General features: G+C 40.9%; 1 protein-coding gene across 2 annotated transcripts in view; it reads right to left on the reverse strand.

Moving 5' to 3' along the window:
- The window catches only part of KLF7 (KLF transcription factor 7), a 101,527-nt gene that overhangs the window by 19,875 nt on the left and 58,945 nt on the right, over nt 1-22,707 (reverse strand). Inside the window, exon 3 of one of the 2 annotated variants that reach the window (XM_023733028.1) lies at nt 12,776-14,264. The exons of the other annotated variant lie outside the window; for it this stretch is intronic. Within the exon in view, the coding sequence (XP_023588796.1) occupies nt 14,203-14,264 (62 nt within the window). The 3' untranslated portion in view covers nt 12,776-14,202. Of the gene's footprint in view, nt 1-12,775; nt 14,265-22,707 lie in introns of those variants that run through there. 2 annotated transcript variants of the gene reach the window in all.

Raw genomic sequence — 22,707 nt, forward strand, 5'->3', positions numbered from 1 at the left:
CTCTAGTTTTTATTATTATTATTATTAAAACAAGTGATAAAGAATAACCGACTTAGGTTACGTTAACTCCTCATAGCCTGGATCACCATTGTAAACTGGTTTTTAAATCCAGAATCCAAAAGTTAAACTACATCCTCAATGAGATACAGCTTCTACTTTAGAATGCAGAGAGAGGTGAGAAAGGGTTTTGACTTAATCCCACAACTGTTTACAGCTACAATGCCCAATAAAATAGCCACTAGCCACATGCTGCTACTGAGCACTTGTAATGTGACTACAGCAACTAAGAACTGAGCTTTTAATTTTAGGGAATTTGAATTCATTTAAATTTAAAAACTGAAGCAGTATAAAAGTATTTTATACTTTACCGTTTTGGTAGGACTGCATTTAATTTTAACCATTTAAAATGCACCCTATGGACAGAGATGTGCTGTTAAGTGTATAATACACACTGGATTTTGAAGACTGTACAAAAAACAGAATGGAACATATACCTTCCTAATAACTTTTTATATTGATTATATGTTGAAGTGATAATATTTTGGATATATTGGGCTAAATAAAACATATTAAAATTAATTTTACCTGTGTCTTTTTCCTTTTTTTAAATGTGGCTACTAGAAAATTTAAAATTACATATATGGCTTACATGTATTTAAATTTTGAACATTACTGATTTACAATATATTTTCTACATGGAAACCTCACCATCAACTCAAATTTAAGGACTTATCCTTCCTACTCTTTTCCCCATGCCTAGCATTTCAGTGTCCCCATTTCCATATTCCTGCACATGGCAGAAGAGCCCTGGTGGCACAATGGTTAAGTGCTCAGCTGCTAACCAAAAGGCAGTTTCAAACCCAGAGCTGCTCTGCAGAGAAAGATGTGGCAGTCTGCTTCTGTAAAGATTACAGACTTGGAAACCCTATGGGGCAGTTCTACTCTGTCATGTAGGGTTGCTATGAGTCGGAATTGACTTGACAGCAACAGGTTTGGTTTTGGTTTACCCATGGCAGAAGCACTCTCCCAAGCTCTGAATCTTGGAGTTATTCTTAACTGTGAGAAGGCTAAAGGAAGGAAAGACCCAGTAACCACGTCTAGTTAACTTCTACCTTTGTAAAATCTCTCATCTTCACCCCCTTTCTTTTTACTCTCATCACTATCAACCTTACTCTGGGCCCTGTCTCATGCTGAATGAAACGGCAGCACTTCCCCAAGTGGGGATTTCCCCTCCCTGTTTCCACATCATGATCACCTGAAGCACTTGTTGAAAATGTAGATTTCTGGTTCCCTTTCCAGACCTTCTATAAAAGAATCCATTCCCAGAATCTCTGTGCATGGGTTCGGGTGCCTGCCATAGTGGTGTTTAAGCTGAGATCTGAAGGAGGACTTAACTAGGTGCAGAAGGAGGAAAGCTTTGCAGGTTTACAGTGCAGCATATGCAAAGGCCCTGACAGCAGCAAAAACCTGGGGCTTTTAAAGAACGGGGTCATTATACCAAAAGACTCAAACCAGATTTCTCTTATCTCCTTTCCCTAATCTTCAGCCCCAGCTCCAATCTAATGGGAAGTTTGGGGTAACTCTCCCTGGCTAGGATGTAAACTTTATGAGGGCAGGAACGGCATTTGTCTTGTTCACCGCTCTATCCACAGAGCTTAGCACAAAACCTTACAAAGAGCAGGTGCTTAGATTGTTGTTGTTAAGTGCCTTCAAGTCGATTCCGACTCATAAAAACCCCATGTACAACAGAATATAACACTGCCCACTCCTGTGCCATCCTCAAAATCATCGCCATGTGTGAGCCCACTGTTGCAGCCACTGTGTCCAACCATCTCACTGAGGGTCTTCCTCTTTTTCACTGATCCTCTACCTTACCAAACTTGATGTCCTCCTCCAGGAATTGGTCCCTCCTAATATCGCGTATAAAGTAAGCGAGACAATCCTCACATCGAAGGAGTCTTCTGGGTGTACTTCTTCCAACACAGATTTGTTCATTCTTCTGGCAGTCCATGATATCATATCCATATTCTTCACAAACACCATGATTCAAATTACTCAATTCTTCTATGGTCTTCTTTATTCATTGTCCAGCTTTTGCATGCATATGAGACGACTGAAAATATTATAACTTGAGTCAGGTGCATCTTAGACCTCAAGGTGACATCCTTGCTTTTTGACACTTTAAAAGAGGTCTTTTGCAGCAGATTTGCCCAGTGAAATACATCATTTGACTTCCTCACTGCTGCTTCCACGGGTGTTGATCGTGGATCCAAGTAAAATGAAATCCTTGACAACTTCGTTCTTTTCTCCATTTATCATAATGTTGCTTATTTGTCCAGTAGTGAGGATTTTTGTTTTCTTTATGTTGAGGTGTAATCCATACTGAAGGCTGTGGTCTTTGATCTTCATCAGTAAGTGCTTCAAGTCTTCCTCACTTTCAGCAAGCAAGGTTGTTTCGTCTGCATATCTCAGACTGTTAATGAGTCTTGACGCTATGTTCACAATCTTGATGCTGTGTTCTTCGTATAGTTCAGCTTCTCGTATTATTTGCTCAGCATACAGACTGAATGAGTAGGGTGAAAGGATATAACCCTGATGCACACCTTTCCTAATTTTAAACCATGCAGTGTCCCCTTGTTTTGTTCGAACAACAGCCTCTTGGTGTATGTACAGGGTCCCCACAAGCACAATTAAGCGTTCTGGAATTCCCGTTCTTCAAAATGTTATCCCATAATTTATTATGATCCATACAATCGAATGCCTTTGTATAGTCAATAAAACACAGGCAAACATCTTTCTGGTAGTCTCTACTTTCAGCCAAGATCCATCTGACGTCAGCAGTGATATCCCTCATTCCATGTCCTCTTCTGAATCCGGCTTGAATTTCTGGCAGTTCCCTGTGAATGTACTGTTGCAACAGTTTTTGAATTATCTTCAGTATAATTTTATTCGCATGGGATATTAATGATACTGTCCGATAATTTTCACGTTCTGCTTGATCACCTTTCTTTGGAATAGACACAAATATGGATCTCTTCCAGTAGGTTGGTCAGGTAGCTGTCTTCCAAATTTCTTGGCATAGACTAGTGAGCACTTCCAGCATTGCATCTGTTTGCTGAAATATTTCTATTGGTATTCTTTCAATTCCTGGAGACTTGTTTTTTCGCCAGTTCCTTCAGTGCAGCTTAGACTTCTTCCTCCAGTACCATAGGTTCTTGCTTACATGCTACCTCCTAAAATGAATGAACATCAACCAATTCTTCTTGGTATGGTGAGTCTGTGTATTCCTTCCATCTTCTTTTGATGCTTCCTGCGTTGTTCGATTTTTTGCCCATAGAATCCTTTGGTATTGCAACTCGAGGCTTGAGTTTTTTCTTCAGTTCTTTAAGCTTGAGAAATGCGGAGCGTGTTCTTCCCTTTTGGTTTTGTAACTCCAGGTCTTTGCACATGTCATTATAATACTTTACTTTGTCTTCTCTAGCCGCCCTTTGAAATTTTCTGTTCAGCTCTTTTACTCCATCATTTCTTCCATTCACTTTAGCTACTCTACGTTCAAGAGCAAGTTTCAGAGTCTCTTGTGACATTCATTTTGGTCTTTTCTTTCTTTCCTGTCTTTTTAATTATCTCTTGTTTTCTTCATGTATGATGTCCTTGGTATCATTCCATAACTTGTCTGGTCTTCAGTCATTAGTGTTCAGTGTGTCAAATCAATTCTTGAGATGGCCTCTAAATTCAGGTGGGATATACTCAAGGTCATACTTTGGCTCTTGTGGACTTGTTTTAATTTTCTTTAGCTTTAACTTGAACTTGTATATGAGCAATTAATGGTCTGTTCTGCAGCCGGCCCCTGGCCTTGTTCTGACTGATGACATTGAGCTTCTCTGTTGTCTCTTTCTATAGATATAGTTGATTTGACCATTTGGCGAGGTCCACATGTATAGTTGCTGTTTATGTTGTTGAAAAAAGGTATTTGCAATGAGTAAGTCTTTGGTCTTACAAAATTCTATCATTCAATCTCTAGCATCATTTCTATCACCAAGGCCTTATTTTCCAACTACCTATCCTTCTTTGTTTCCAACTTCCACATTCCAATCACCAGTAATTATCATTGCATCTTGACTGCATATTTGATCAATTTCATACTGCACAACTTGGTAAAAATCTTCAATTGCTTCATCTTTGGCATTAGTGGTTGATGTGTAAGTTTGAATAATAGTCGTATTAACTGGTCTTCCTTGTAGGCATATGGATATTATCCTATCACTGATGGTGTTGTACTTCAAGATAGATTTTGAAATATTCTTTTTGACATTGAATGCAACACCATTCCTCTTCAAGTTTTCATTCCTGGCACAGTAGACCACATGACTGTCTGATTCAAAATGGCCAATACCAGTCCACTTCAGCTTACTAATGCCTAGGATATCCATCTTTATGCATTCCATTTCATTTTTGAGGACTTCCAATTTTCCTTGATTCATACTTCATATGTTCCATGTCCAATTACTAACAGATATTTGCACTTGTTTCCTCTCATTTTAAGTCGTGCCACATCAGCTAATGAAGGTCCCGAAAGATTTACTCCATCCACATCACTAAAGTTGACTTCAGCTGAAGAGGCAGCTCTTCCCAAGTTGTATTTTGAGTGCCCTCCAACCTGAGGGATTCATTTTCCAGCACTGTATCAGACAATGCTCTGCTGCTATTCATAATGTTTCCACCAGCCAATTTTTTCAGAAGTAGATCGCCAGGTCCTTCTTCCCAGTCTGTCTTAGTATAGAAGCTCTGCTGAAATATGTTCACCATGGGTGACCCTGTTGGTATTTGAAATAGCTTCCAGCATCACAGCAACACACAAGCCACCACAGTAGGACAAACAGACAAGTGGTGGAGGTGTTTATAGTACTCCTATTTACAGATATCACCAATAAAAGTGCCATAAGAAACCCAATGTAATTTCTGTCTTTAACTAATTCTCATCCCTATAGTCATCAATGGAGCTCTTGTGGTGCAGTGGTTAAAGCATTTGGCTGCTAACCAAAAAAACGGGCAGTTCAAATCCACCAGCTGCTCTTCGGGAGAAAAAATGTGACAGTCTGCTTCCGTAAAGATTTATAGCCTTGGAAACCCTATGGGCAGTTCTACTCTGTCCTATAGGGTCACTATGAGTTGGAAACGATTTGACAGCAGAGAGTTTGCTGGTTTGGACTGCCATCAAGGAGCCCTGGTGGCACAGTGGTTAAACGCTTGCTCGGCTGTTAACCAAAGGTCAGTGGTTCGAACCTACCAGCCAGTTTGTGGGTGAAAGATGTGGCAGTCTTCTTCCATAAAGATTACAGTCTTGGAAATCCTATTGGGTAGTTCTACTTTGTCTTATAGGTTTGCTATGAGTCAGAAATGACTCAACAGCAATGGGTTTTATAGTCATCACTCTTGCCATAAGCAGTACTCTAGTACAGTGATTCCCAAATTTTAGCTTGCATCAGAATCCCTTAGAGGGCTTGTTAAAACACAGCTTTCTGGGCCCCACTCTCAGAGTTTATGATTCAGTAGGTCTGATTCAGTGGGTTTCTGATGCACTAGGAGACGGGCCCAAGAATCTGCATTTCTAACAAATGACTAGCTGATGCTGATGCTGCTGGTACAGAGACACTTAGAGAACCACTGCTCTAGTGGGGGAGAGAATGGACTAATTGTCAAAAAAGAGATTATTCTAGTTCTGACTCTGCCCCGTAATAGCAACATGGCCTTGGAGAGTCATTAAACTTCGTTAGGACTTATTGCTCTTAAGTATGGAGACAGGGATTTTAAAAAAATGTGTCCTACTTTTCTTGTAGTTACGAAGACTACATGGAACATGGCACATGAAAGTGTTTGGTCAACTGCAAAGTACTAAATGGATGAAAGGTGTTATTATATGATGGAGATATCAAAAGGGAGTTTGCAGGCATGCGGGAGTCACAGAGAGAGATGTGGGAGCAGAGACCTCTGTCATCTCTGTGGGTGGGGCAGGGGCATAAGGGCTTCTTCATGAGACATAACTGGTGGCCAAGTATCATATCAAATCACTTCTCAGAAACCACCTGCCTTGTGAAGGACAGTCAGGGAAACAGAGTGGGTTAAACAAACCCTTTGGGGCCGTGTTCCATGTTTAACAATTTTTAAATTTTTCCAAAATGTTTCCAGTCGTGTCACGTTCCAGCTCTCATAGGTTTTACTGTATTTATAAGAGGTTTCTTTTCTATTCAGTGAGAAAATGTTTCACTCCACAAGCCATGTTCCCACAGTTCAAGTTGATATATTTAAGTAGGAATTGGAGTATTAAGAAATCTTAGGATTTTGCCTTCAAAAGTAAAGACTACCACATCAGAATTCACGACCCCCTATTTCACATGCAGAAACAGAACATTACTATGACCAAATGATTAATTCTGGGACCACTTCTAAGAATTTAATTTCAAAAATAACGAGAAAAAATTTTACTTTAGTTTAGCTCTACACAATATACTCCAAGCATGGTTTACATCAAAGGCATCACTGAGTCGCTCTGAAAGTAATGCCACCTCTAATGCAGAAGTGCCTCATCAGTAAGTACTTCAGAAAATACTTACTTCATGAGTACACCAACGTAAAACAGTAAGCCCTCCCCCAAAGACTTCAGAGGCAGGCACTGAGGTGGGCAACTCCAAATGAGTACGCCATGGAAATTGTTCTTCTTGCATGGAGGGTGGTGGTAAGAACAATTGTGCAGCACGCAGATTTGAGGGAGGGTGGGCCTACACAAGCCCCTACTGGGAAGGTTTTAGGGTAGCCTGAGGACAATGTGAGAGGATTGGGTACCTGGGAACATGGAAAAAGGAGGGGCATGGAGGTGCAATAAAGGCAGGATGGGGAAGGGAGGCTAGAACACATCTCACCAGATCAACTGTGTTCACCAATTGGCACACATCACATTAGTTGATGATGCCTAATTTATTGTTCTGGATACACTAAATTTTGCTTTTTAGCTAACTAAAAATTGGAAAATATAAGTCGGAATCATCTGCTATTAAACGGAAAAGTCAACTTTCTGCTATATATATGATATTTATGAAAAGAGAAGACCCAATAATATAGAGAACCCATAGGAATGGACCATCCAAAACCACTCATATCTGCTTTTGGAAGCTATCAAATGGCTGGCTTTAGCATCCTGAATTTGATCTGAGTAGGCTAATGTGAATATTAATTGTTAATTCCTTAACTATACAAATGCAGATGGCAGAGAAGTGGCCTAAGTACATTGATATTTCATAAAGTAATTTGCCCTAAAATTAAAAAAAAAAAAAAAAGGAGGGGCAACTTCATAAATCCTCAAAAACCCAAATGGGATAATTTGCATACAGATGATGGAACTATTGCTCAAGTTAAGTAGACATGGCTCCAGTTCTCTAGAGATTTTTAGAGGCAAATATTAAATCAGTCAAGATTTAAACCATAAATCTATCTACGTAACTCTCTTCCACGATGATCAAACATTTTTTTCAGAGATTGAACTTTCCATCAGCTAAAGCAACCTAAATATGTATCTTACCCAATTATGAAGTCTAATAAATGAGTAACCCAAGAGGAAAATTTTAGTTTCTTGTTTTGACAAATGATAACCTAACACAGATGTTCTTCACATACCACTGCCTATGTACTTAAGAAATGATGTCCACAAAATTGTGCCACCTATTTTTTCTATCCTTATCACCCACCATTCCTTACACAAACCTTCCACTCTCCCTAGCCTTTCGCACTTACTGGGATGTCTTCTACTCAGAATGTGTTCTGTCTTCCATGTGTCACTCCCACCTGAAGTATTTCTCTTCATCAGAAAACAACAGCTTCAACTGAGCTTTCACTCTTTGGCCAATTATTTACTATTTCACACTCGGCTGCTAACCAAAAAGTTGGTGGTTCAAACTCATCAGCCACTCCACAAGAGAAAGACATGGCAGTCTGCTCCTGTAAAGATTTACAAACCTTGGCAACCCTATAGGGCAGTTCTACTCTGTCCTACAGGGTCATTATGAGTCATAACGGACTCGACAGCAGTGGGCTTGGGCTTGGTGGATATTTATCTTGTCATGCCTTGATCCCTTACCCTACTTTTCCCCACCCACATTACATCGAAAGTGCTTTTAAAACTGGGACATCTTACACCTTCAATTCAATAAATACTGATTAGGTATCTAGTGTGTGTCCAAGCACGTGGCTAGATGCTTTCTCACCTACATCCTTGTAATTACCTGCAAAGTCCAGCACAGGCTCAAGCACACTGCATGCACTCAATATGGCATTTGCTAATTAACAGATCAGTGATCAATCAAAATTCACCAATACAAAAAGCTTTGTGACCACCTTGCCTTCCGGAGTCATAAACTCTAACATGCATTATCCCCAAAACACCTCATCTTCGTCCACGGGTGAGCAGGCAAAGTCAAATACTTACACTTCTGGTCTAATTCACTGACAGTGAAAATACAGCCTTTTCAGTATGACAAGCTGGATTCAACCAACAGTAATTGAGATCCTAATATGTACAGAGCAATGACATCGCTAAAGATTAAAGCTAAAAGGAAAGGATCTCCACAGTAGAGGAATTCACAGGTGTGAAGCCACTGGCATGCAAACAAACACCACAAGGACCAATGTGTTTTGATAAATGTGTGTGCATGGACATATGGAAGAGGGAGTCTCTAAGACTGTAGGACCATTAGGACAGGTGTCCCAGAGGAAATAAGCCTCACAGATACTCAAACGATGGCATGGACAAGGGCAGTGCGCATTTCAGGGAGAAGGAACAGCGTGTGCAAAGGCCACTAGCCATAACTGCAGTGAACAGTGAGTATATAAAGAGTACTTTAAGCATACAAGAATGGACTGAAGACACAGTAAGAGTGGATCCTGAGGGGCCTTGAAGTCAAACTAGACCCTCAAAAGACTGATTGCCCTGAGGTCAGGGCCCACATCTTTGCATATTTGTATCCTCAGAGCCTAGCACAGTACATGCACTAGTACTTCAAGAAGCATATCCTCCAGGAAATGATTCTAGACTGACCCTGGTAGAGATGGGTGTTCCTTCCTCTCTGCTTCTATAACTTCCTCTAGAAGAGACTTGTATTCCCTGAGTAATCTGTCTACATGCTGTAGTCCCATGAAACCAAACAGACACTTTAAAGCAAGCGCTAAAGCTTTATCCACCTTATCTCTCTCAAGACTTAGAACATCGGAGACATATGGAACACCCTTGACTAACCTGGCTGAACAAATGTACACATAGATTACTAGTCCTTCTTCAGGCCTTCCTTAAAGCACTGTAGCCTAAATCCTCCTATATTCTCTTTCTGCTGCTTCATAATAGGGATAATTAGGAAGAAAACACAATGATGGAAGGCATCTGTGGAATCTACATCAACACACACACAGAGATACAACCACCCCTTCCCCCAAAATCTGCAAACAATTCAGCACAAACATATTGACACCCACATATACAGAAACACCCCCACACAATCTGTCCACCCATATACCTCTAACCTCAAACAGCCTTAATGTGTCTGTGTTAAACCCACAGCCACAAAATACTTTCTATTCATTCTTCTAGTGAAGAATGAAGGTATCCTGGGAGGAAAACATCAATGCAACGTGAGTTTACACTTCAGAGGGAAAAAAACGTGCAGGGAATATCAAGATGAGGCTAATTTCACCTTATATGCTTGCTCTATCAAGTTATTAATTTCCCAGTCACTTCATATTATTCCAATAAGAGAATGTTCTCATTAAATGCAAAATGTAAATTAAGTTTCCATTCAGAATTTCTGGCATTCTACAGAAACACAGTTATTTTGATTTTGCAATAATGTGCTACAAACCAGACTCTACTAGGATTTTCCTCTCACCTTCTTCTACATTTAGAATTTCAGAACTCAATGTTTTATGTTAAAATGTATGCGTTTTAGGCTAAAAGATTACTATTCTTAAGGCTAAAAGCATAGCAGCAACTGCTAGCTATCCCCCTATATTCATTCTCCTCTTCTCTATAGTAAGAGAAACCTCAATTTTTAGGTAGGTTCATGGCCATGCAGAATGAAGACTCTATTTCCCAGTTTTTTGAAGTTGGGTGTCAACATATGACTAACTTCTGGCTGATGAGATGTGAGTAGAAGTGATAAGTGCAATTTTTAAGCAGTACATTAGAAGACTGGGGCATCCTTTCCCCTTCGCACTTACAAAATAGCTGCATGAAAACCAGGTTCCTGGTAAGCAGGCATAGCGGCAGCCATCTTGAATTGCATGGACACGGGCAATACCCGAAGGCTAGAAACCCCAGAAAACTAACAGGACGGAAGGAGCCTGGGCTTTCAACAACTTCTCAGAGCACAGCTGCCTGTAAGCGTGACGTTTTATATAAAAAAAGACAAAAAAAAATCTTCCCTTTTATTTAAGCCTCTGTTAGCTTGGGGCTCTGTCACCAACAGTTTCATTTATGTTCTAATTCATTCAAAGGACAACAGAAACCAATAAACAAAAACTGCACATGCCAGAACTGCCAAAATGTACGGTATAAAAATCAGTTCCATCTTAATCTCACTTCTTCAGAAAGGGTGCTAGAGCTTCTGGAAATGGTGTCTCTTATGTGGAAGCACAATTTAGTGGAAAATACACACACACACACACACACACACACACGACTCATAATCAGGAGGCCTGGGTTCTAGTCCTAGTTCATATTACTTACTATTATATACTTTTTGAGTCTCATTTTCCACCTCTGTAAAATGGAGCTAATCCCTTCTTTGATGCTGGCCTCACAGGGCTACTGTGAAGTGTGAAGAGAGATGATATCTATGTAAGTGCTCTGTATACTGTATTTTAATAATAATCATCAGGTAAGGTGATTATTAAAATATTCCAAACAAAAAAAAAAATCTTCTTTCATACAACCTGGCTCATATTAACACCCAGTTCCCTGAAATACCTTCCTGGTATAATAAAGGATCTACAATAGACTGTTTCTGGCTAAGATGGTTAGATATCAGTATTAGGGTGTTAGGAATAGACCACGTCCTGGGGCTGGTGTTTCATTTAATGATCAGAGATGCACCCCTAACCCTAACTCCTCAACCTGCAGTGCGTTATTGATTAGGATTCAGACCAACAGCATAAACCCAACACCACATGTGCAAAAACAGCCCAACGCCTATGATTCACTACGTTCTTATCCACTGAAATGTGTTTGGCTTTTCCTGTTGGCTATGTGGATGGCAGAAGCAAAACTTGATGTGATGTTTATATTTTTCTTGTTCATATAGATACACATACAGGAGAAAATTAAGTGTGGGGAAAGACACAAAAGAATACACATTAATAAACTAGACAGTAAATGTATCCCTCCAGGGAGAAAAAAAAGCTTTGAGTGATCATACTGAGCCAAGACTTGTGGCCCAATTCCACCTATCCCCAAAGAATGAGACTGTTTTAGAAAACCTGGGGCTGATATTTATTGAGCACTCACTATGTGCTGGGTACTACAGGACACTAAGGGCTTTATGCATATTCTCTCCTTTAACCCTCTTAATCGCCCTGTGAGACACAAGCTATTATCCTCCACTACTTGACTGATGAGGAAACCGAGGGTCATACAAATTAAGCTGCTTGCCAAGTTCACCCAGCTTATAAATAGTGGCATGTGGTTTAGTGCTCAGCTGCTAACCAAAATTCAGCAGTTCAAACCTACCAGCTGTCTGTAAAGATTAAACATCTTTCTCCTGCAGAGATGCTGGTGAGTTCGAACTGTCGACCCTTTTGTTAGCAGCTGAGCACTTAACCACTAGCCACCAGGGCTCCTATGGGGCAGTTTCTACTCTGTCCTATAGGATCGCTATGTGTTGGAATTGACTAGGCAGCAACGGGTTTGGTTTTACAGGTTTATAAATGGCACAGTCAAGATTTTTAAGTGGCATAGTCTCACCTTCAGAGCCCACATGCTTAACCACTACCCCACTTTGCCTTTAATTTAAGTGCCAACAATTAGAATAAATGCTTACATTCCCCCTTGGAAATATGCTCTGATAAAACAAATGTTTCAGCTCGGAAGAATGTCCGAACAATTTAGATGTACCGGAATAATAGCTGTTTAAACTCCTTAAAAATGAATAAGCAAAGAAATGTAATCTACTTAACTACAAGTCAGAAGTGTGAGCTGCAACTCATTCAGCCTCTCCCCAGATCCGTGGTCTCATCTTTAGCCCACGTAATGGTACTACTCGCCACAGGACCTCAGTGTGGGGCAGGTAGTTAATTTTTCTCAGAAGAGAATAATACCGCATATCAACTTTACCAGCATTCTTCTATTTCATTCCCTCCACCTTCTCAAAATATATCTATGCAGCCCAAGACAGCACAGAGAAGTCAAAAATGGAAACCCACAAAGCCAATAGTGAAGCAAGGGCTTTATTCTTAACCCATACCTCGATTGCCTAAAAGCCCAGCAGAGTGGAAGGGGTAGAATGAAGATGGCTCAGTGTTGGGCTATTTCCTCCAACTCCTTAGCAGGAATGAGGTTCTCTCACCCTCTGCCACATCCTCGCCCACACCTAGCCCAGCAGCCTGGCAAGGAGGAGAATCTGAAGCATATATCCTACAGGAAGAAAGAGGCACAATGTGGCTGGAGAGTCAGGCAGCCTGCGTGGTCCAAGCACGTAGCCACTCCCCACATGTGGCTACTGAGCACTGGAAATGTGGCCAATCCGAATTCAGATGTGCTCTAAGTGTAAAATACACACTGGATTTCAAAGACTTAGTATGAAAAAAAGAATGCAAAATATCTCATTAAAATTGTTTTGTATTGATTACATGTTGAAAAAATAATATCTTCTATATATTAAGTTAAATAAACTACAACATTAAAATTATTTAGTACAATTAATTCCTTTTTAAGTGTGGCTTCTAGAATATTGAAAATTATGTATGTGGCTCACATTCTATTTCTACTGGACAGTGCTCTTATAGATCACATTTAAGAATCTGGACTTTATCCTGAGAACAACAGCAGTCAATGTGAGCTTTTAAGTGGAGGCAGAACATGACCAGGTTTGAATGTTAAAAACATCACTCTGGCTCCAGAATGGGGAAGGCAATGAGCTGATATGAGGAGACCCTCTAGGAGACTCTTCAACAGTCCAGGAGGAAGAAGACAGTAGCTGGATCACGCATGGCACTGCTCACAGCCGTGGAGATAGAAGTGGACAAATCAAAAATATATTTAGAAAGGAGTACCAACAAGACTTGGAAATTGATTGACTAAGGAGGAAGGGAAAGAGGTTTATCAGGGATGCGTCCCAGAGTTCTGCAATGAACAGAGTGGGTGGGCCATTCAGTACGCACCCACTATAGTAATGCATCTGCGGAAAGATAGCCCCTCATGTTATCCTGGGATCTCAGTAAGCCTGTCTGCACGAAGTTCCCCTGCAAGAGGCATGAATCATGGATGCTCTGTGCACTGTGGAACCAACGCATGCTGCTCCAAAGTGCTTTTCTTCTGAAGTGCTCCCAGAACACATAATGCAAGGTTCTGCCAAGACAAAAAAACGCTTTGGAAAGCTGTCGGAAATGATGATGGTAATTGATTTGGAGACAAGGAAATGAGCTGAAAGCACAGCAAATGGGATGGGCTGCGGTGGAAGTAGGGTGGGGTCTTTGCTTAGGGCCCCTTTCCTGACTTCTTCCCTAGGAAATGCCAGCATAATATTGCAGGAGAACACTTTGGCTTTGGCATCAGACCCAGACTTAAAAGCCAGCTCTGCCACTTATTGGCTGTGTATCACTGGGCTCTTCTAGGGTTCCATTTTCTCATCCATAAAAATGGGAAAATTGCTACTTCCCTTATAAGAACTCCATGAAATGCCATGTAAAGCACCCAGCACACACCTGATACAGACAGGGTGTGCAAAAAACAGTGGCTGTAGGCCTCCGCGTGGCACAAACAGATTGCTCTCAGCAGCACTGTGGAAGAAAGGCTTGGTGATCTGCCTCCATAAAGGTTACAGCCAAGAAAACCCTACTCTGTAACTCATGGGGTCGCCATGAGTTGGAATCAATTCAATGGCAATGAGTTGGTTTTGGCTTGGGTTTTGGTTTTGGTTCTCACTCTGCGTCTTCCTCTGCTCAGCCCAGTCAATACCTGCGTCCCAGAAGGGGCCGGCCGATGTGAAAGTGCCCTAGGCACGTCTCTCCTCCTGTGGGTGAAAGCAGGACAAATATCACGAAAAGCTAGCCAGGATGTTTCTGCCGTCGCCCCGCAGAGAACCAAACACCAGCCCGCGTCTGCTGTGACATGGGAGGCACATGCCCTACAGGGCAAGCATTATCATGAATAATTAAAGCCCAGCTCTGCTTATCAGACTAAATGAACAAAGGATGCCTCTGACATAGCAGCCACTTTCTGCACTCCCTCCCCTTTGGTTGTTTCACGAGACCATTTTTTCTCAGTTACAGCTCCTTCCAGTTTGATCATCTTCAGAGGCCTCCCTATCAATTTGGGTAAATTAGCAAGCCTCTCCTCTGTATGGAGCTGTGGCCATAAATCACAAATATGAGCGCATGTAAAATTATATAGCATGGGCCCAGTGTAATAATAAACACATTTATATTTTATAACGGCTGTTTTCGCACATTCATGCCGTCTGTGTTGCATGAGCCCCAGAGGCTTCCAAGTACTCCCCGCTGCTCCTGTGCGCTGCAGACTCTTGCTTTGTGTGCAATTTCTTTCCCCCTCCATCACAGACAGTGAACTGCCAAATGCCAGCCGGCTCCTCTTTGTGCTACGACGGGCAAAGGATCGGACCCGCTCCCAGCCCTCGCTGCAGCATAACAGAGACACAAACGAGCAGGTGACCTTTCAAACTATGTCAAAATGGGCCCTTGACCCAGAGACCTCAAAACCTCAGTGGCTTCACTGTCTAAATCACCCAACTGAAAAGACCTGTGTTTGCACAATGCAATAGTGTTTACACAAAGATTTAACGCCTCTATAGAGCAAAAGCTGTTCAGTTAATTTTAATTATTGCTTTATTCTTCTCACAACAGATTTTAAAAAAATGTTTAACAGCAAGCTTGTGGTAATTGATCCCATAAGCTTTGTGCCTATGGTCCTTCTAGCTCCTGCAACGACAGTGGTGGGAAGGATAATCAAAGATTTTCCTGAGCTGAATGGATTATTTCCAGTCCCTGGCTTTGCTCATTAAGCATTCTTTTTGTAGAAGATGGGCACCAAGGAAAACCACAGAAAAACTTCAAGATTTGACTGTGGGATGGGGGTTGGGGAAGATACACAGTTGGGTCGGAAAGCATTGTAAATGCTTAGGCGCAAAGTCTTAGCAAGCAAGAGGCTAGTATCAAGATGGGGGTGCTGCCAATTATAACAATTTATAATTGTTATAAAGGTTATTTCCATTGCAGGTAAAATAAAATAAAAGGGAGAAGTAACTTTGACAATGCAAAGATGCACATGAACACAGAATCACACAAAGAAAAATCTATAGACAAACAATCCTTAAAAGAGTAGAATGCCCAGGGTCATATGGGCTATTCCTGCCACCTTCCAGGAATTTGCCTTGTGGTGTTAAAACCTTTCTTTCTTCAGATCTCTGGAAGACAATGCACATCCTCATCGCTCTGAGGTTCCTGAAGATTCTTTTGGCAGAACGTAAGAAAGCAGCTACTCTGCTTCACTGTGCGCTTTTGTGAATATAGAGTGGAGATTGCTGCACATATCAGCAGAATCACAGACTGGGTTTTGGATCTCTGCCCATTAATAGACTTGTAATTTCTGTATTTACCAACTGTTTTTCTCCTTAAGACATTTAACTTATCCATAAACACTCTCAAAAGAGTGGGGCAAAAAGGGAGAAAACAGAACGATCCTCAACTCCACGTTTATCGTATAAAGAAAAAAATGGCACAAAAAAATATTTGTTCAATCTCACCTCCTAACAAAGCTCTGATAGAATTAAGACGGACTATACAACATATAGACCAAGAACCAGCCACAACTTCTTCCCTAAGGCGCTGCCATTTGGATTTTCTGCTTTAGTCATGAAAGAGGACTGCTAAGGTACATTCTTTTAAGAAGTTTCGATTTACTGTTTCTCTTCACAAATTTTCTAAAATAAGCAAATGCCTGGGACTGAGATTGCACTTCAAGAATTAATGGCTTGCATTTTTTTGCATCTTCAAAACCTTTTTTTTCTTTCTTATAACAGGGGATAAAAAACTAAGTTCAACCCAAATAGACAAATTAGAGGAATATGTAAGACGATCACTGTTTTCTTAGCTATTCTGAATTTGTAGTCATATTGGACAAGTAAGATGATGACTCACATGTTACTTAGCACATAAGTCAGTTAAGTAGGATGGCAAATATTAAGACATTTATTTTCCTGAACAATAAACACAGCTAAATCCATTTATATCATATTTTAATTTAGGCCAAAAAGAGAGAGAACTGATCTCCAAAAAAAAAGCAGAGCAAAGCAGGCTCTGCTACAGTTTATCAGTGAAACCTTGAAAAAGCATTCTTTCAGCCTCAGTTTCTTCATCTGTAAAATGGGAATGATGAGAACACTTACCCCACAGACTATGGGTTAAATGAAATTATATATGTGAAAGCTCTTTTGTAAGCTGTAAAGATCAATACAAGCAATATTATTATGGCTAACTTGGGCCAACTGCAATAATGCGGAGGCAGCCATCCCCGGGCGTGGTATACAACTGCCTTCTCATTCCCAAAGCCAATCGGAAGAGGAATGTCTCAGCCGGTCCTTTCTTCAGCACATCTGCTCTGGGGAGCATGACTAAATAGCCATTGTATCTTCAGATCATCTAGATAAATATTACTAATTCCCTCCTGAATCTAAAACTAAGGTCCAGTAACAACTGTGATCCAAAACATGGCACTTACCATGACCCCACGAGGCCAGCTCACTAATCACAATCTCTCCAAGTGGCCAGGGATAAGCTAATCTGTGTGAAAGACACAGATGTCACGTACTCCCTACAGCTACATTCACATGTATGAGAGGAATAATGTCAGTAATATTATCTCCTAACACCAAGGACAATACCATACAATTATAATAGCATATTGTCCATTGTATCTGGGGATGACACATCTGACAATGTTATTTTCTATGCACGTGAATGCAGCTGAAAGGGCCAATACATAATTCACATCTCCTGACAAAATGCCAACATAATGTATGTGTCCATTAGATAGTGCCATTTAAATCCTTTTACCTAAAATAGCACCTTTCTGCCTCTGAACTCAAAATGTTTCTCGGTACTTTCCTCATGTGCTGCTATTATAGTGCATGATAGGAAATGCACTGCAGTAGGATCTTTGAATTAGTACATCCAGTGCGATGCACAGTTTTCCCAAGAAAAGTTCTGTTTCCTGACCCAAAATAGTTAATCTCCTTTTTGATAACCATTTATCACAATTATAATGATTGCTATAATTTGATGAGGCCACTATACAGGGAGGACAGATAGAGAATGACAACACCACATGGCCCGATCAGCTAGGCCTACTTCCTGGTGAAAAGCCTTTCTCCCACACACCAGCCTCACAGCTCATGTGATTCAAATCCCTGCCTCAGCAAAATCTCAAGTTATTACAGGTCAAGAGATTTCAGCAAGAGGGAGAGGCCGTCACTCGAGAAGAGCCGAAATCACGAGTGTTAAATCTAGAAAGCTAAGCACCTAGCAGGAGTCTCTGGGCGGTGCCAAGGGGTTAACGTTCTCAGCTGCTAACTGGAAAGTTGGAGGTTCGAGTCTACCCAGAGGCATTCAGAAGAGAGACTAGCAATCTACTTCCAAAAAGTCAGCCATTGAAAACCCTGTGGAGCACAGTTCCACTGTGACACAGCTGGGGTGGCCATGAGTCAGAGCTGACTCGACGGTAACTAGGTGGAGAGATTTCCCTCATATCATAAGGAGGGAAACAGCACTAGAATTCATACCCTCTAGGTCCCAACAGAAACAACAAACTACAAAATGCTGCTAATATTTTTAAAGATCATAAAAGGGATAGGCAGACCTAGGTGAGTAAATATTTCACAAGTGGTTCAGTGCAACTCAAAGCAAAGAAAGGAAGGACAGCTAAGGGTGCATTAAACCAGGGTTTCTCGACCTTGGCACTGTTGACATTTTGGGCTGGGTAATTCTTTGTTGTGGGGGCTGTCCTGTGCTTTGTAAGATGTTTGGCAGCATCCCTGGCTTCTGCCTACTAGATGCCAGTAGCAATACCCAAGATGTAACAACCAAAAAATGGCTCCAGACATTTCCAAACGTCCCCTGAGGGACAAAATCGGCCCCAGTTGAGAACCAGTGCATTAGATAACTAATGATCTCACGTTTAGGTGGAAAATCTGGGCTAAAAGATTTGCTCTGACATATAGTGGCCTCTTCGGCCATTGAGAAGAGGCCCCAGTACCCCTCCCCTCCAAACAAGCAAACCACTCTCATGTTCCTGCTGTAAGGACATTAGGCTCACAAGTTCTTAAAGGGTCAGGGCAGGCCCGTCTGAATAGATCTGTTCCTGCGGTGAGCAGGCCTGCTATGCAGGGTTGTGAACACAAGAGGGCCCAGCTGGAGGGCTAAGCAGGAGCTGAATCCAGCTCTGCTCCTCCAGGACTGGGCTGCATCTGGAAGGGTCACCTTTTCCTGAATCACACAAAGACATAGTAGGGTTTAGCAGCAGCCATGCTGCGGAGCTACCATCTATCAGATTCCTCTTGTCTAGGCTGGTCAACTGGTTTACCTCACATAAGAGGTCGTACCTTTGCAAGGCCATGAGAATTAGAAAAGCCAGTTTTCAGGACTGAGGAGAATCAAAAGGCTTATGCAGCTATGTGGAGTATCTCCTCATCCCCTAAAGCATGCTTGCTTATATGCCCACAAGCTCACTACTGCTTTAAACATGGAAACATCAAAGAAAAAAGATCTTCCCTCTCAGAAGAGTACAAATAGGGAAAGCTCAAAAGTGTGTACTGTTGTTTGTTTATCACTGGGACTAACCATGACCACTTCAGGCTACAAAGACCCCTGTCTTGGGTTCCCCAGGTCTTGCCAGAACCCTATTGTGATTATGTAACCCCTTCCAATCCACTGGTGAAGAGTGGGGCTGGACAAGGCAAATACCCAGAATTTCTTTAAACTTTTCAATCCACATCCTGCTCAAGTCTAATAGGAACAATATATGTGAAAAGTTGTTATTCTGACTATCTGCCATTCAACAAGACTAAACAAACGATCAAAACCACCTCCCTCCAAAGTCAGATGGAGTCCCTGAGTGGTGCATAAGGTTAATACATTCAGTTATTAACTGCAAGTCTGGAGGTTCGAGTCTACCCAGAGGTGCCTCAGAAGAAAGGTCTGGTGATCTACTTCGAAAAATCAGCCATTGAAAACCCTATGGAACACAGTTCTACTCTGACACACATGGGGTCACCGTGAGTCAGAATCAACTCCATGGCAACTGGCTTTGGTTCCAAAGTCAGAATGTAAAAAACCTCAAGTGATGGACTATTTGTACTTCTGAAGGCTCTTCATAATCAAATGGCTAGATTCGTTAATGGACAAATACTTGTGAATGATAAATGACTGATCTTTTAATAGCGATAACAAATAATACGACGCCTGTTCTGTTGTTATCCTCTGATAATAAGGCTTTTTCTTTTTCATTTTGTAGTTTGAACCCTACTATTGGCTAGCTGGTTTCCTTAAAATCTATGTAGCACTGCAGTAGTTTTTCAATCATCCTAGCCTAGTTTGAGGACTTCACCTATTTTAAATATACTTTAAGCAGAAATTATTCTGGACAGCCTGACCTAATCGTACAGTGGATAGGCTTGTTGCTCAGAATAGGGACCCTCCTGCTACATTTTCGATAGGGGATGGTAGATCTCATTAGTATGGGAAACCAGTACCAGCCATTAGCGTCAAATAAGAGTTGCCTTTGCTATTTCTGTGCACAGTCACACAACATGCTCTGAGTTTTCTCAATAAAGCAGCTTCTTCCCCGGGGAATGGAGTTGCCTCTTCAAGGGGCCCCAATTTACATACACTTTCTCAACCATTTGAAGTGAAACCTCCTCAGAGCATCACTTCACTTCTGAACACTCTTCCTCCCTACACTTCCAGTGAAGAATTTCAATAATGATGAAATGGAAATTCCTGCTTAAACAGGAGATGGAAACTAATTACACTATTTTAAAATCATGAAATTGATTTCAGATTTATTTTGCACATCTGGTCATTTGCCACGAGGAAAGAAACTAAGATGTGCAGAACACATGTTATTTCAGCGTAAATGCGATGTATCATCAACAGAGTACTTGAGACACGTGCTTGGTACATCAGAAGAGTAAAACCCATATTGGAAAGCTGTAAGGGTCTAGAAGCTTCCGTTTACTCCTTCATATTGAATAACACAATTGGGAAAATTCCCTAATCACTTTTAGTCCATTTTCTTTCTTTCTTTGTATGATATTAAGAAGAATAGCTACAAAAGAATTTGGTCCTTTTAAGAGACAAAGTGGCACTATCTTTAAAATGTTAAAGATGTAGCCTTGTGATTCAGTTAGTAATTTTAATGTTTGCACAAATTCGATTAGTGCCTATACACAATATAGATGTAAGACAATTAGTCAGCTCTTTCTTAAGAAGACCAAATCCGTAACTTAAGTGATAAGCCTTCAGATACCTTATATTCATAAAGTATTCAGAGAAAGGAAAGACTTCAAGATTCTAACGTGTTTTTATAGCTAAAGGATTTAGTTGAGAAAGCAGGATGAGGGGCCGCAGGTGCCAGGCATTGTGTAGAATTTGCACTTATGCTCCATTAATTGCCAGCATCTCTTCCTTTCCCTTTTCCTCCCCTCCCCCCGTTAAATCCCTCCGGAAAACAGCAGAGCAGCAGGCCCAGACTGGTACCCAGCAGCAACACCAGGAGCAGAAGTAGCCAATTAGCCTCCAGAATACAAAGGGTGGGGGGTGGGGGGTGGGGGTGGAAATGATGTAGTTACCTAGCAACCAGAAAGAGCAGAAACAGCTGTGTAGCAGGCCCAGGCTGGTACCCAGGCAGAAACAGGATAGCCAATTAGCACACTGTATTTAATGCTGATGTGGTTTCCTAGTAACAAGCTGTACAAGTCTGTCTGTTGCATTTTCTCCCTCCCTTCTTCACATTTTCCTCAATCATGCACAGTATTACTATTTGCCCTAATTACTGTTTCTCCACTGCTTCAATCGGCCATTATGCTGTCTCCAGAGAAATTGGAAAAACTTAGAAAAAAATCTTCTGTAATGACAGTATTTAGTTTCAGATTCAGTTTCACTGTAAGCCTGGAGACACCAAACAACAACAAAGAATGAAAACACAAAACAGAAAAGCCAGCAAATAGCCCTAAGCCTAAATGCATAAGCAGCCTATGGAACCTTTTCTCCATGCTAATATTTACCTATGGGTGAAGCAAAAGAGATTTAATAATACCTACTGTCCTTTTGCCATGCACTACATTTTCAAAGAGGTTGAATCCTCTGTGTACTTGAATTTATTTATATTGATTTTCTGACACTTTCTCCCGAATAGTAGGAACATAAAACGTCTATTACCTATATCAGAGAAGGGAAATGTAGCTTTTGTTACTTTTTTAAAATACTGTTAGTAGTTTCAACAGACTCTTGACAACTGAGAAGTCAATATGAAGAATCATTATTTCCTCCCTACAACGGAAGTAGAATACAGGTGAAGAGTGTTGTGTACCCCACAGTAAGGATATTCAAAACACTATAAGTTCATAACCACAGTAATTAATTCCATTGAAGTGAAGCTCAGCTACATGAATACACAAAAGGAAGACAGAAAACTTTTAAACATAACTATTGCACGTGTGTTCTGACATATTTCCTACTGTATCTTGCTGATCTTAAATACACTAGACTATGTATTAGAGTCAACCTTTTTCTTGGGTCATATTAATTAGGATACAGATTGTATAACTGTACGTCTTTAGGGCATCTTTTAGACTCCTGGAGCCCTACTGGCACAGTGGTTAAGAGCTCAGGCCGCTAACCAAAAGGGTGGCAATTCGAATCCACCAGCCGCTCCTTGGAAACCCTATGGGGCAGTTCTACTCTATGAGTTGGAACCAACTCAATGGCAACAGTTTATTAGACTCCTACAGCTTCCCTCTCTTAACACTAGTTTCTATGTAGGAACAATCTATAAGCCACCTTACAAAACATCCCTGGATATGAAAACAGCACGGGCTCCAGAGTAAGATTTTAAAAACCATATCACACCTAACTGGGCAATACTCTACTGTGAAGAAAAACGACTTTCTCAACTGGGGTGGCCTTCTGGCTTCCTGCCTACAGCAAAAGGATTGACAGCTTTTATCATCTTCAGCTCACCTAGTGTAATGGTTGAGACTATTCTATACCAACATACGTGGTATTTAAAATTTTTTACATTATTTGCCTAAAAACGTATGCACTACTTCACTGAATTCCACAGATTCAATGTTAATTGTTGCAATGGAAAGAGGATGCATTCCAAAGACAGAAACAATATAAGAAGGATATGTTTCATGATATCAGATGAATGGTTTATAATAT

This window comes from Trichechus manatus, unplaced genomic scaffold, assembly GCF_000243295.1.
Source record: "Trichechus manatus latirostris isolate Lorelei unplaced genomic scaffold, TriManLat1.0 scaffold00056, whole genome shotgun sequence".
In the NCBI taxonomy this organism is placed as follows: Eukaryota; Metazoa; Chordata; class Mammalia; order Sirenia; family Trichechidae; genus Trichechus; species Trichechus manatus.